The sequence below is a fragment of the Myxocyprinus asiaticus genome, chromosome 18 (assembly GCF_019703515.2).
Source record: "Myxocyprinus asiaticus isolate MX2 ecotype Aquarium Trade chromosome 18, UBuf_Myxa_2, whole genome shotgun sequence".
Lineage (NCBI taxonomy): Eukaryota > Metazoa > Chordata > Actinopteri > Cypriniformes > Catostomidae > Myxocyprinus > Myxocyprinus asiaticus.
In genome coordinates this window covers 9,787,728-9,804,143 of record NC_059361.1, presented here as the reverse complement: position 1 = coordinate 9,804,143, position 16,416 = coordinate 9,787,728, and the positions used below count along the sequence as shown (strand labels likewise).

General features: G+C 38.8%; 1 protein-coding gene across 3 annotated transcripts in view; it reads right to left on the bottom strand.

The window, feature by feature from the left end:
• The window catches only part of LOC127456475 (protein mono-ADP-ribosyltransferase PARP6-like), a 43,462-nt gene that overhangs the window by 6,439 nt on the left and 20,607 nt on the right, over positions 1-16,416 (bottom strand). For 2 of the 3 annotated variants that reach the window (XM_051724992.1, XM_051724993.1), the window contains 11 exons: positions 16,231-16,326; positions 15,690-15,782; positions 15,474-15,599; positions 11,431-11,496; positions 10,864-10,931; positions 10,317-10,365; positions 10,095-10,207; positions 8,717-8,789; positions 6,122-6,191; positions 2,271-2,350; positions 2,072-2,135 (listed from right to left, as the gene is read on the bottom strand). In XM_051724992.1, the coding sequence (XP_051580952.1) occupies positions 2,072-2,135; positions 2,271-2,350; positions 6,122-6,191; positions 8,717-8,789; positions 10,095-10,207; positions 10,317-10,365; positions 10,864-10,931; positions 11,431-11,496; positions 15,474-15,599; positions 15,690-15,782; positions 16,231-16,326 (898 nt within the window). The remainder of the gene's footprint in view (positions 1-2,071; positions 2,136-2,270; positions 2,351-6,121; positions 6,192-8,716; positions 8,790-10,094; positions 10,208-10,316; positions 10,366-10,863; positions 10,932-11,430; positions 11,497-15,473; positions 15,600-15,689; positions 15,783-16,230; positions 16,327-16,416) is intronic. The other variant, XR_007899845.1, reaches the window with a different exon arrangement.

The following is a 16,416-nucleotide window of genomic DNA, read 5'->3' as shown; positions in this document are numbered from 1 at the left end:
CACTTTTACACATTGATTAAAGTAATCATTGCTGAATGTGAATACTAAATTTCTACAATGGCATCCGAAACATAAAACTATTGAATTTAAATGATGTTACAACCAAGCTGCTAGGTGTCAGTGTAAGTCCAATATGACACAAAGACAAAAGTTACAGAGTGCACCTTTAAGACAGTTTTCTTTAAAGCTCCGTTCACACCACCAGCGGCATCGCGCGAGACAGCGACACCATCCCATTCATTTTCAATGAGAGGACAGCGACTTCCGGCGACACGAGCTGTCACAGCCTTTGGCGACAGAGATGGCCGTGGAGAGTGACAAGACAAGTTTAGAAAATGTCAACTTTATGCAAATGACGAGCGACAATCGCGAGCGACTACCAATGAGAGTGAAGACAGTGGAGCTCACGTCATTGTCTCCTGGTAGACTGGAGGAGAGTGCAAGCAAGACGGAGAAGTTTCAGCATTGTGAGGGATTTTTACTTATCTTTTCCCACATGCATGGTTATAATAAAACGATGCGTGGAAAAGAGTGTCAGAAACAGTCTGCATTCCGAGTGAGTTTAATTCATTCATTCATGATAGACTGATCGTCTTGTTAATGATTTAATGCACTGAACACTGCTGCATGTTTTATAAAACACTCTACACTGCAAAATGTAAAATTTTAGAGACAAGAGAACTGATTCCTTGTCAAATTTTAATGATATCTTAATTTTTATTGCTATTAGGTCTCATCCGTGATCAAATTTTCAAAAGCTATGGCCAGACGTGTAGTCCTCCAATAACGTTACAGCGACAAACAGTAGGAACGCCCATTAGCTACACAGATCGAGTCTAGCGACACCAAGCCACTGGCGGTGTGAACAGGGCTTTATGCATTTAAGCAACATTATGCCAAAATGGTACAAGCTTACCCTACTCAAATACATGTGACATCAAATAAACAAGAGTAAGGTCAGGAGTAATCCAAATCAATCAGATTACATTACCGTAAAAATTTAATCCAAAAGAGTACGTTACTGACTACAATTTTAGTCATGTAATTTGTAATCAGTACCAAATTACAATTTAGAAGTAATCTACTCAGCACTGTTAAGGCCGTTCACACATGCAGCGACTTCCAGCAACAAAGCAACTCGATCTCATTCATTTTCAATGAGAGCTGCTGACTTCCAGCGACATGAGCAACAGCGACCTCTGATGACTAGATGTGGGAGTGTTCAGAAAATTGAGAAAAGGTTATCTTTATGCAATTGAGGAGCGACTTTTGGCAGCGACTACCAATGAGTGAAGACAGTGTCAGTGGAGCTCACATCATCCGTCTCCTGTGAGATAATGGCGTCAAGAGCAGACAAGACAGAGGAAAAGTAAAATTTTCAGAGAGCGATTACACTGTTCTATATGATTTGTCTGTAACAATATACATGGACATAATAAAAGTGACACGTGGAAAATAAATTATAATTTTTATGTATGATTTTAATTCAAACATTGATACATCATTCATCTTGTTAATGACATGATGCAATGAGCACTGTTGCAGACAGTTCATATTAAAACAACCTCTCCTGCCGAATGTCCATTTTTAGGGACAAGAAAACAGTTTGTCAAATCTGAAAGACGTTTCAGAAATTGTTGGCAGTCTGGGTAAGTTTGCACATTGTTATACCGTTCATCATCTGGTTAATGATTTAATCCATTTTGCACTGCTTTAGTTTATTTAAAAACACTCTCAACCACAGAATGTACATTTTTAACAACAAGAAAACAAATTCCTTGTTAAATTAAAATTATATCTTAGTTTTACCGGCAATATGTCTCAGAGACAGCGATTTCAAACGACCTCAAGTCGCTGCATGTGTGAACGGGTTTAGTTGTTTTACATGTCAGACAAACTATCTATTCCTGTCTATGTGGGCAGTTCTTGGCTGGAATATGCAGCTGATCCTCAAAAGTCTTCATAACACATGACCTCTAGCCCTGATCTTAAAAACAGCAGGAATGGGACTGTAAATCTAAACATGCTGACATTACTGGAACTTGTTTTTGAGCGGTTGGAAGTGTTTTACCTTCACAAAGAGCGATGCAGTTTAAATTTCTGCTCTGGAGGAATCGTGACTGTATCGGACGACTCTGTTAAATGACAAAACATACATTTTTATTCTTATGAAACACTGGGCACAATAACAATAAACACTGGCATAAGTGTGATATCACTGCATTGTGTCAGAACGGTTAAAGTGGGAGAATGATATTCTGGTGTTGTACCTGTGGCATAGTGTTCATTCGATTATATCGCTGGACTAGCTCATCTTTAGTGGGCATGCGATGCTGCCCCTTCCCCATTCCTAAACACACACACACAAAGACACGCGATTAATAATTTTGTAACAACTTTTTATCCCACATACTTCCAGAAAAAATACTCTAAAAAATTATATACAGTGTGTTGAACATCCATGCTCAACAAAACGGAAAAAAATATGTGAGAGAGCAACTGAGATGATATTTGCACACAGCCAGACAGACGTCCTGACGAACAAATCAACAGCAGTACCACAAAAGCTATCAACTGCAATCCAATCGAGCAGTGAGTAACACGTTTACTGACCACTACTTGCATCATTTCTATTAAAATGGAATACATAGACAATATACAGGTGCATCTCAATAAATTAGAATGTCGTGGAAAAGTTCATTTATTTCAGTAATTCAACTCAAATTGTGAAACTCGTGTATTAAATAAATTCAATGCACACAGACTGAAGTAGTTTAAGTCTTTGGTTCTTTTAATTGTGATGATTTTGGCTCACATTTAACAAAAACCCACCAATTCACTATCTCAAAAAATTAGAATACATCATAAGACCAATAAAAAAAACATTTTTAGTGAATTGTTGGCCTTCTGGAAAGTATGTTCATTTACTGTATATGTACTCAATACTTGGTAGGGGCTCCTTTTGCTTTAATTACTGCCTCAATTCGGCGTGGCATGGAGGTGATCAGTTTGTGGCACTGCTGTGGTGGTATGGAAGCCCAGGTTTCTTTGACAGTGGCCTTCAGCTCATCTGCATTTTTTGGTCTCTTGTTTCTCATTTTCCTCTTGACAATACCCCATAGATTCTCTATGGGGTTCAGGTCTGGTGAGTTTGCTGGCCAGTCAAGCACATCAACACCATGGTCATTTAACCAACTTTTGGTGCTTTTGGCAGTGTGGGCAGGTGCCAAATCCTGCTGGAAAATGAAATCAGCATCTTTAAAAAGCTGGTCAGCAGAAGGAAGCATGAAGTGCTCCAAAATTTCTTGGTAAACGGGTGCAGTGACTTTGGTTTTCAAAGAACACAATGGACCAACACCAGCAGATGACATTGCACCTCAAATCATCACAGACTGTGGAAACTTAACACTGGACTTCAAGCAACTTGGGCTATGAGCTTCTCCACCCTTCCTCCAGACTCTAGGACCTTGGTTTCCAAATGAAATACAAAACTTGCTCTCATCTGAAAAGAGGACTTTGGACCACTGGGCAACAGTCCAGTTCTTCTTCTCCTTAGCCCAGGTAAGACGCCTCTGACGTTGTCTGTGGTTCGGGAGTGGAATACGACAACTGTAGCCAAATTCCTTGACACGTCTGTGTGTGGTGGCTCTTGATGCCTTGACCCCAGCCTCAGTCCATTCCTTGTGAAGTTCACCCAAATTCTTGAATCGATTTTGCTGGACAATCATAAGGCTGCGGTTCTCTCGGTTGGTTGTGCATCTTTTTCTTCAACACTTTTTCCTTCCACTCAACTTTCTGTTAACATGCTTGAATACAGCACTCTGTGAACAGCCAGCTTCTTTGGCAATGAATGTTTGTGGCTTACCCTCCTTGTGAAGGGTGTCAATGATTGTCTTCTGGACAACTGTCAGATCAGCAGTCTTCCCCATGATTGTGTAGCCTAGTGAACCAAACTGAGAGACCATTTTGAAGGCTCAGGAAACCTTTGCAGGTGTTTTGAGTTGATTAGCTGATTGGCATGTCAAAATATTCTAATTTTTTGAGATAGTGAATTGGTGGGTTTTTGTTAAATGTGAGCCAAAATCATCACAATTAAAAGAACCAAAGACTTAAACTACTTCAGTCTGTGTGCATTGAATTTATTTAATACACGAGTTTCACAATTTGAGTTGAATTACTGAAATAAATGAACTTTTCCACGACATTCTAATTTATTGAGATGCACCTGTATTTCTGCCAACTCGGCCTTTACCAGCCAAATGGTGGGGGGCGCTGCATCTACATGCACTTCCGAAATATATCTGGGATGGTCTTCAAAGACACTTTATCAATATTCTAACAGTTCAGTCAATATCCTACAGATTTAAACATTGCCTACCAAAATCATCACTGTTTACTCAGTTCACACATGACTTGTATTACACATAGCTAACTCATATTTCCATTATATGTATGCTGTATATCTAGAGGGGAACTGGCTCCCCCAGCTGAGCCTGTTTTAATCTCCACAAACTAACATTTTCTGCCATTTGTCTTTCCACCAAATTAACACCTTTTGGAGTTTCTCGTTCCTTTCCACAGTCGCCTTTGGCTTGTTCAGTTCAGTCTTTATTAGGATCCCTTACGGGCAATTTGTTTGCAGTATAACAGCCAGACAGATAAACAACAACAACACATAACACATAGCACGCACACACACACACACACACACACACACACACACACTACAATTCCTAAACAGATAAAAGAGTAGATATATACAAACATATAAATATAAAAACATTAAACCTTTTAAAACGTTCCTGCATGACTATTTAACAATCTGATTGTGCAGGGAACAAATGAGTATTTGTAACGATTACTCCTAATCTTTGGTAGTCTGCAACGAGAGCCTGAAAGCAGAATAGTGAACTCTGAATACAGAGTACGATCACTGTCAGAGTGCACAATTAGAGCTCGATTTAGAACATTTGTCAAACAGATTAGACAGGCTTCTCTGTTTGTTTACGATGATCTTCTCGCTATTTCTGACAATGCTGTTGAGTGCGTTTTTATATTTCACATTAAGATTCCCAAACCAACAGATTACAGAGAAAGATAACATTGACTCTATATAGGATTTGTAGAACAATTCCATCAAGGTCCTATCTACATGAAATGATCTTACAGACAGTATAGACGCTGCTGTCCCTGTTTGCACAGCACTTCAGTATTTACATCAAAGTGCAATCTATTATCGACAGTTGTTCCCAGACATTTATAACTATTCACACAATCCACCTTCTGGGCCTTAATACGAGTGAGTTTAAGAGAATGAGCTTCAGTTCTAAAATCAATAATCATTTCTTTTGTTTTAGATACATTCAACTGCAAATAGGCATTGTCACACCAATTAACAACTGGGCCGTGACACGTTTAATTATTTTCCAAGAGACTCACAATGACAGTATCTGCAAACTTAAAAAAATTTTTGCTTTTATGTTTGCTTGTGCAGTCATTTGTATATAAAATATTTAATAAAGGTGACAGGACACACTACTATTACTAAGTTCTTTCAGTTAAAAAAATCTAAAACCCAGCCTACTAAATTTAGATCAAGGTCAAAATCAGTAATTAATTTAGCTGCTAAAATATGAGGTTGTATATTAAATATATATATTAAGTATATTAAAAAGCAGATTAAAAATCTATAAATAGCAGCACAGCATGTGTCTTGCTACCTTCCAAGTGCTTCAGTACTATATGTAGTAAAGTTGCTGTGGCATCTTCAACAGCTCACTTTGTTCTATAAACAAAAAATCCCTTTCTTAGTTCTAGACAGCAATTCCTCTTTTACCAGTTTCTCAAAACATTTCATTATGAGAGATGTTATTGCTGTTGGCCTGAAATCATTTAATGTTTCAGCATGTGTAATCTTGCTCACTGGGGGCCTAAAGACAACAAATTATAAAGCAGGACTTTTAAATGATGTCTTTTCAATGAAACTGCTCAATGGGGACTTCAAGACATTACAGACATTAAAAAATGATTTTGTGTAAAGCTGCTTAGAAACTGTGTGTGTTGTGAAAAGCAGTTTACAAATAAAATGACTTGACTTCAATGACGCAGGTTTGGATCGTACCTGAGTATCCAAAGGAAATGCTGGATATGGGGCTCAGATAGATGCCCTTCCCATACGCTGCTCCATGCAGCTTAGATGAAAGACAACAGGAGAGAGTTACACGATGCACACTTCCCACGAAAGAGAAAAGATGCAAACATGCGGCAACTGTCTTGACAAACAGTCTGATTTGTATTTGACTCGCACTGCAGATGAGAAGTTTTTTAAAGAATCAGACAAACACATTCAATCCAAGTGGACACCAGAACAAGACAGTAAGCCAAAGTAAAACTCTGATATGTGATGTAACACATTCAATAATGCTGAACTGGCCAATTATTATCAAAGCATCATGGGTGATGGAAAGCATGAGTAAGTAACGAGTGAAACCGGAAGATCTGATCAAAGGAGAGAAGATGGGCACTCAAGCACAAGACGATGGAATGGAGGAAAGTGATTTCCAATGAAGACAATGATATATGAACATGAACATAAACCATTCTGAACATTTGAGGGTGTATGAATCCACATGATATGAAAGTGAGAGTTTATAGCTATAAGAATGGATGTCAAAAGAGGAGAGAAAATTACATCAACAAGAAACAAATGACAGGTGATTTAGTGAAGAGTAGTGAAGGATGGATGGATTTGATAGAAAATGAAACATGATTCCTGGAATGGAAAACTTCATCTTGGCCAGCAGGAACTCCATATTCATACTGGTGGCAAAGTGTTTATTCAGGTAGAAAAGAAACAACACAGAACCATATTGATCTTGGTTATGTTCTAAATAGTATATTACCATACTACTGGTTCTATTCTTGCAGTATGAATGAATGAATGTTGCATTTATATAGCACTTTTTCTGATACTACACTCAAAGCACTTTACACAGTGAACAGGGGACTCTACTCAACCACCACCAGTGTGCAGCATCCACTTGGATGATGCAACGGCAGCCACAGTGTGCCAGTACGCTCACTACACACCAGCTGTTGGTGGAGAGGAGAGAGTGCACCGATACAGCAATTAATGGATGGGGACTATTTGGCCTTGATGGATAAGGGCCAATGTGGGGAATTTGGCCAGGACACCAGGGTTACACCCCTACACTTTACAAGAAGTGCCCTGGGTTTTTTTAATGACCACTGAGAGTTAGGACCTCGGTTTAACGTCTCACCCAAAAGACGGTGCCTTTTTACAGTATAGTGTCCCTGTCACTATACTGGGGCATCAGGACCCACACAGAACACAGGGGGAGCACCCCCTGCTGGCCTCACTAACACCTCTTCCAGCAGCAACATTAGTTTTCCCAGGAAGTCTCCCATCCAGGTACTGACCAGGCTCAACCCTGCTTAGCTTCAGTGGGTAACCAGTCAAGAGCTACAGAGTGATATGGCTGCTGTCCAACACTCCACTCTCACCGCTTTCTCCCCAGATTGTGCACAGTATTCTAATTTCCTATATACATGGAATACCTGGATGACGTACTTCGTTTGAAAAAATGTGTAGTATACAACCAGAGTAGACTGTACAAGGTACTGTATCCCACAATGCAATGTGGTACTTCTTTTAAGACATAGTAATATGTAGTATACAGTATATATTGTGCAGTATGAAATAAACAGTACGCTAAAACTCTATTCCGAACATCGAGCATGCTCCTAGTAACAACTGAGCCTCAGCCAACCACATCATCTGTCCATTAAAGGAATAGTTCACCCAAAAATGAAAGTTCTCTTATCATTTACTCACCCTCATACCATCCCAGATGTGTATGGCTTGCTTTCTTCTGCATAACACAAATTAAGATTTTTAGAAGAATATTTCAGCTATGTAGGACCATACAATGCAAGTGAATGGGTGCCAAAATGTTGACGCTCCAGAAATCACATAGGTCAGCATAAAAGTAATCCATAAGACTCCAGTGGTTAAATCCATATCTTCAGAAGCAATATGATAGGTGTAGGTGAGAAACAAATCATTATTTAAGTCAATATTTGCTAGAAATTCTACTCCCTGCCCAGTAGGCGTCATCTGCATGAAGAATATGAATCACCAAAAATGCAAGAAGAAGAATGTGAAAGTCAAAGTGGTGATTGACCGAGCAGGGTAAAAATTGACTAAAATACTGATCTGTTTCTCACCTACACCTGCCAAATCACTTCTGAAGACATTGATTTAACCACTGGAGTCTTATGGATTACTTTTATGCTGATTTATGTGATTTTTGGAGTGTCAATATTTTGGCACCCATTCACTTGCATTGTATGGACCAAAAGAGCTGAGAAATTCTTCTAAAAATCTTCATTTATGTTCTGCTGAAGAAAGAAAGTCATACATATCGAGGATGGCATAAGGGTGAGTAAATGATGAGAGAATTTTAATTTTTGGGTGAACTATCCCTTTAAAAAGATAGGAAGTAGAATATTGTTGGCTGCTGTCAGAAAAGGAAATGAGCTCAACTGACACTAACCATGACTTCTGCACAACGAGGGAATTTGGCATCCATTACTGTGTTGATCATGAGGATAGGCCACACTGCAAAGGCTGAAAACATGTGCTGTCCAATAAGGATATGCATCTGAGATCAGCTGACTGATGTCATTTACATACCTGTAGTTTAGTATAAGACGCATTGACCAGTCCATTCCTCAGAACAGAGTGCCAGTTCTCAATATGGGAACCACTAGAGAAAGATAGACAGAGAGAAAGAGATAGCAATAAGTAAATGTTAGGATGCAAAATATGTTGTTTTTGCCTGGTGGATGACAAAATAGGCCAAAAAAAATCCCATAGACTTACATTTAAAGAGGGACCTGAACCATATCTAGAGACCAGAATATGAGACTAGTGGGTGGGCTCTATTGACTTGGGCTAGTAAGTAAACACTCAGAACAAAATATCATCATAGTGGTGAGTTTACATGAGCAAGCACGACTCGTTTTTTCTTAGCTTTAAAAAAGTGACAAACAAAGCTGATGACCTGTACAGCATGATGCAATGTTGGGAGATGCTTTCAAAATCTGGCACAAGTGTATTTTTAAACAGATGTCTGGAGTTATTTTTGCTGCTTGAAAGGAGCAGAATTTTTATGTTAGTCTTTGTTGGCTGTTTTTGGAAGATTTTTATGTTTTGTAAGGTCTAAAATTGGAACCGTCTGCATAAAAATACCAAAGAAAGCACAGACATAGCACAAACATCCTGTAGTGTTGTGAAGGACAATGCTGAAATGTAGACCATCTACAGATGGATCCAATTTATATATAAAAATTCCTAATATACCCAATATAAAACTGTTATTATTGTTAATCCTCTTGATATTAAGTTATTAACTATCTGTCAGGTTCAAAGACAACATTTCTTACTAGTCTAGCCAATGACCTGATCAGAAACTTGACAATCAGATTTCATGGCAAATGTAAAGGCCAAACACTAAAAACAAAACTTTTGCTCTCGTAGATCAAACACAGCTAATAAACAAAAGACCCAATAAAACCCCAAAAGCATTGTATAAACTGTCAAAAAAGTCAACCAATATGGATTTTTCAATGGCGAAGCCAACAATGATATCCAGACAGCAGGGTGACCGATGGCCGATATAATGCAGAAATACACACAATACAATTTAATGACAGCAAATGAGACTTGCACAAAATTATACTTATTTTACACGTTCTTTACACAGTTTTACTAAAGGCATGCCTGACGGATATATCAATTGGTTATACAGCCTGGCCATTATATATGGATCTATCAAAAACCTTTAGCACAAAAGATGTAAATGTGGAAAAGCTGGTCGTTGTTTTTAATATGTTACACTGGTCACTACATGTTACGTGATGTGATGTAACTAACTAAAACACTTTTGCAGTCGTTGACTATATAAAAGTGTTCAAGTTTGTCATGTCGCACGCTCTCAGTGCATACGGGGCGTAACAGGTGATTGTGCCTGACATGATTGCGTGTGATTCTGCGTGTGAGCATGACTCACTGAAACGCAAACGTGCTGCCGTAGAGTTTCTTTGCAGTACGGAATCGAGCTTCTTTAGCTGGCGGACTGCTCAACAGCAGAAACTGATGAGATGTGTGCATGAACTTCAGTTGCTGTGAGCAGGAAAGAGACAGACATAAATATTTGAGAAAACAAGCTGTTAAAAGACCATACTCATATACAATGTAAGTTGTTCTTGAATTAAAAAACAGTTCATCTTACCCTACTGAGCGGCAGCTTCACAATATGAGACCTGTTACTGGATATGATCCTAAGAGAGAAAGAAATACACAAGAAGCACAAGAATGTTTTACAGTGATTTTACCTTGGTTTAGATGTGTTGTTAATCATGACACAAAGCAGAAAGACTAATACACCATTAACTGTGGTAAAATAACTGCAATTCACAGCCTCTAGTGGCTTATTGCTTATATAATATGGTGGCAGCAGTGATATTACTGTATAAAAGGCACAAATGTTCAATAAATAAATTACATTAAAAACAATAATCAAATAAACAATTATTCAAGCAGTGTAGTGACCAAAGACCCTTCTATGAACATACTGACATTAACAGCATGCATTAATACAGATTTAATTTAATGTGTCACAGATGATTATATATTGGCTAGATATAGCTGTTGTATATACAGTGCATGCATACAGCAGTTTTGAGGGTGGCTCATTCAGCAGATTTTAGAGTCAAAACTATCTGTTTTATAAAGACAGTTTTTTTGTGATACACAGGTATGAGTGTTATTTAACTTACCACTGCAGTAATGGATGGGCCAAAGGATCCAATTTATCCATCTGCTTCTTAATCTCCAGATATGAGCCCTGAAACACAAGTATAGTTACAGGAAAACAGCCTCTGATAACTAATTTATCAATATCATTAAAATCATGCAATCATTAACAAGAGTCACATGTAAAAATAAATAAAAAATACCACTAAAATCCAGAATATCAATCATAATAATCAGAGCATTTATTACCTCTTATCCATTAAATTGAACAATGTGTTAATGTGTATAACTTAGCATAGAATACAATATTAAGACCTGTATCAGATGTTTTAAAGGAAAGACTGGAATTCATTAAACATTTTGAATTTGGAGGACATTTTTGTCACTTTCAGAGGCATTTTTGCCCCAACCCTTGCCCCTGATTTCTGACCCTGGTTGCAGTGCTGACTGCTACAGCTCTCTGATAAACATTTAAGCAGGCAGACTCTTACTGAAATTCTTTCCAGCATCATTCCTTGAAAACAAAAAGACAAGAAAAGCAGATAAACCATGAAAGATTAATGAACACATCCTGATTTGTGCTACTGTACCTGTGTCATCTCTCGAATAGACATCACACTGTCAAGAGCTTTCTGCAAACGCTCATAATTCTTCTTCTAATCAACACAGGATTAGTAGAATAATCACACACACACACACACACACACACACACACACACACACACAAACACAAACACACACAAGCACGCACAAGAAAAGAAAGGAGGAAGGAGAGATTTGATGTTGGTTAAAATTTTTAAACTTGCGGAGGTTTACAGAAAAAAGTGTGTTCTTGAACTGCTGGAGTTGTACTAAAAAAATACAAATAAAAAAAACAAATATATATTTGTATTATCATCTGTCAAAGAAAGAACATTAATAAAATTATATCCAAAACACCTGCAGAACTCATGTCTCATATGCGTTTAAATATCTCATATGTTTATCACTATGAAGGTGTCTTGTTGGATGTGGTAAAGACACTTAAAGGAATAGTTCACTCAAAAATGAAAATTCTCTTATAAATGTACATCCCAGTTGTATATGCCTTTTTTTTCTTCTGCTGAACACAAAGAAAGATTTTCAGAAGAATATCTCAGCTCTGTAGATCCATAACATGCAAGTCAATGGTGGCCAGAACTTTGAAGCTCCAAAAAGCACATAAAGGCAGCATAAAAGTAATCCATAAGACTCCAGTGGTTTAATCAATGTCTTCTGAAGCTATGTAATTGGTTTGGGTGGGAACAGACCAAAAACAAACTCATTTTTCACTGTACATCTAGCCATTGCAGTCTCTAGGCACGAACATGATTTCAAGCTCAATTACACGTCCTAGTGCTTTAAGCATGCGCAGAGCACTAGATGGCGCAAGGAAGCGTAATCGGGCTTGAAATCATGACCGCCAAGGAGACTGCAGATGTTAAGTTGTACAGTGGTCTGTTTCCACCCAAAACTGATTGGATCGCTTCAGAAGACATGGATAAACCACTAGAGTCTTATGGAAAAAAAGAGCCTTTGTGTGCTTTTTGGAGCTTCAAAGTTTTGGTCACCATTCACTTGCATTGTATGGACCTAGAGAGCTGAGATATTCTTCTAAAAATCTTAATTTGTGTTCTGCAGAATAAAGGTGAACTATCCCTTTAAAGACAATAAAGACATTAAGGCATGATTTTCTGTAAAGCTGCTTAAATGATCAGTATTGTGAAAAGGGCTATACAAATAAAAATGACTTGGCTTGACACTTTGAGTAAAACCAGTGCTTAATTTGAGCCGAATCCTGCCGGATCCTGTTCCGGAAAATGTAGAATCTGGGATATTTGCGTTCCGTTAGTTGTTTTAGACAATCTGGCATTAACCAGAGCATTGTCAAATTGCAACAGTCTGTGTCTATGTGCGTGTGCGTGTGTGTGTGTGTGTGTGTTTGAGAGAGAGAGAAAGAGAGAGAGCATGCAGGTCTGCCCAAGTATAGTGCAAAATCTCTCTCATTGGTTGATGCTTGTAGTTGCATGCGCACTGAGCACAGGAAAGCGGAGAACGAGCGAATCTAACTGCCGATATTTTCTTATAAAAGTAGGCCAATTTCAGCGAAAATGTCAAAAAGACAATAAAGCTTATATTCATTATTTAAAACAAATAAAGCTTATAGTGTTCCTGATCAAAAGAGTTCATGAGAAAATGAAACTGCACCCCTGGACAATGCTGCTAATAATGCTCCAGTGCATCCGGAAAGTATTCACAGCGCTTCACTTTTTCCACATTTTGTTATGTTCCAAAAGGGATTAAATTCATTATTTTTCTCAAAATTCTACAAACAATACCCCATAATGACAACGTGAAAGAAGTTTGTTTGAAATCTTTGCAAATTTATTAAAAATAAAAAACGAAAAAAATAAAAATAAAAAAAAAATAAAAATCACATGTACATAAGTATTCACAGCCTTTGCCATGACACTCAAAATTGAGCTCAGGTGCATCCTGTTTCCACTGATCATCCTTGAGATGTATCTACAACTTGATTGGAGTCCACCTGTGGTAAATTCAGTTGATTGGACATGATTTGGAAAGGCACACACCTGTCTATATAAGGTCCCACAGTTAACAGTGCATGTCAGAGCACAAACCAAGCCATGAAGTCCAAGGAATTGTCTGTAGACTTCCGAGACAGGATTGTATCAAGGCACAGATCTGGGGAAGGGTACAGAAAAATTTCTGCTGCATTGAAGGTCCCAATCAGCACAGTGGCCTCCATCATCCATAAATGGTAGAAGTTTGGAACCACCAGGACTCTTCCTAGATCTGGCCGCCTGGCCAAACTGAGTGATCGGGGGAGAAGGGCCTTAGTCAGGGAGGTGACCAAGAACCTGATGGTCACTCTGACAGAGATCCAGCATTTCTCTGTAGAGAGAGGAGAACCTTCCAGAAGAACAACCATCTCTGCAGCACTCCACCAATCAAGCCTGTATGGTAGAGCGGCCAGACGGAAGCCACTCCTCAGTAAAAGGCACATGACAGCCCACCTGGAGTTTGCCAAAAGGCACCTGAAGGACTCTCAGACCATGAGAAACAAAGATTGAACTCTTTGGCCTGAATGGCAAGCGTCATGTCTGGAGGAAACCAGGCACCTCCCATCACCTGGCCAATACCATCCCTACAGTGAAGCATGGTGGTGGCAGCATCATGCTGTGGGGATGTCTTTCAGCGGCAGGAACTGGGAGACTAGTCAGGATCGAGGGAAAGATGAATGCAGCAATGTACAGAGACATCCTTGATGAAAACCTGCTCCAGAGCGCTCTGGACCTCAGACTGGGGCGAAGGTTCATCTTCCAACAGGACAATGACCCTAAGCACACAGCCAAGATAACAAAGGAGTGGCTCCGGGACAACTCTGTGAATGTCCTTGAGTGGCCCAGCCAGAGCCCAGACTTGAACCCGATTGAACATCTCTAGAGAGATCTGAAAATGGCTGTGCATCGACGCTCCCCATCCAACCTGATGGAGCTTGAGATGTCCTGCAAAGAAGAATGGGAGAAACTGCCCAAAAATAGGTGTGCCAAGCTTGTAGCATCATACTCAAAAAGACTTGAGGCTGTAATCGGTGCCAAAGGTGCTTCAACAAAGTATTGAGCAAAGGCTGTGAATACTTATGTACATGTGACTTTTTCGTTTTTTGTTTTTAATAAATTTGCAAAGATTTCAAACTTCTTTCACATTGTCATTATGGGGTATTGTTTGTAGAATTTTGAGGAAAATAATGAATTTAATCCATTTTGGAATAAGGCTGTAACATATCAAATTGTGGAAAAATTGAAGCGCTGTGAATACTTTCCAGATGCACTGTAATCAGGAGGAACTTTCAATTCACGTGAAACTGGGGTTTAAACACACAAACTCCAAAATATAACAGATGAATTTGATCTACCAGACTCCTATCCACTAAAAAAGTTACTTTAATCATCTGTTTGGGAGCATTTGAATGACCAAGGGTTCCTGAGGACAGAAATCATATTAAAAATACACAACAATGGGACGGGATGTTTCACAAGTCATCCGACAACAAACCAGTGAGTTTAATATTTTTTGCTGTGGTGCTTTAAAAGGGATGAATTGAGAGATGCAACTTTTTGTAATGTTCAGGTGTGCCCGTGATGCAAATAAGCAAAATTGTGCCCAATATTGGAGAGTCTATTATTATATACCTCCTATTTAAATTTTGTGTATTAATCAGTTTTCCTATTGTATGGCTGTGCTTAGAGTCCATATATCCCTTAGAAACACATCCACTAACATGTTCAATTGTGATATGAAATTAATTGTTTGCCTTAATTCTGTTGCATAGTAAGAAAATGTATAAATAATCGTAAAATCGGTTAACCGCGATTTTTTTTTTTCAGAAGGTAATCTAACCATCAAAAACTTACACCATGGCATCCCTACACGGTCCATAGGTCAGTGTTTAGTAACATCATTGTGTGATCCGTGAAAGCTGAGGTTGTATGGTCAGCATTGGTCTCCACGCCTCTTAATCATTGTTTCTGATCCAGCAATTCTTCATTTACAAATTAAGCACTGAGTAAAACGAAGTAGAGACAATCACCTTCGGGTTAAAGGCGAGTGTTTTGGGGTCATTAGGGTCAACCACAGACGGGTATGGCTCAAAGATTATGCTTTTACGGGGCGACTCCAGGGCGGCTCGACACATGGCCACCAACAAATCTACAACCTGAAAATCAACCACAAATATCAACATTGAACTTTAGCTGGACACACAAATGAGTGCAAGAAATATGTTTGAGTGTGTTTGTGACCACACCTCAGCACCTGTGGCGACCTCTTCAGCAGCACCTGACATCACACCCAGTGTGTAAAATGAAAACACACACAGCTCTCTCGTGCAAACTGCAGGCTGGCAGGAAAAAACAAACAATCAGGAAAGTGAACTGTCATATGGATTACTTTTATGCTGCCTTCATGTGGTTTTTGGAGCTTGAAAGTTCTGGCCAACATTCACTTGCATTGAAAGGACCTACAGAGCTGAGATATTCTTCTAAAAATCTTCGTTTGTGTTCAGCAGAAGAGAGAAAGTCATACACATCTGGGATGGCATGAGGGCAAGTAAATGATGAGAGAATTTTCATTTTTGGATGAACTATACCTTTAAGATATCATGCTAAAACTGAAGAATGCTGCAGCGTATATTAAATGAACATTCTGTGAAATGTTGCTTTAAGGAAAAATTGGGAAATTATGTGACTCAAACCTGTGTCAGCCAAGGGTCAGAGCATGGGACTTCATTGCTCGGCCACAGCACAGACAAACTAAACCTGTTGTAGAGGAAATTTTGGCACACTCACCTTCAGCATGGATCCATTCTGAAAGACGTGCTGCTCATCACAAACCACGCAGTACTCGTTCAAAGTGGGTATACGCTGCTCAGAGTATTTCATAATCTTAAACAGGAGAAAAGAGACAGAAGAGAATCAGAGGACACACTTTACTCACTCACACTTCCACTAAGACACTCTTCATGCACTGAAGTT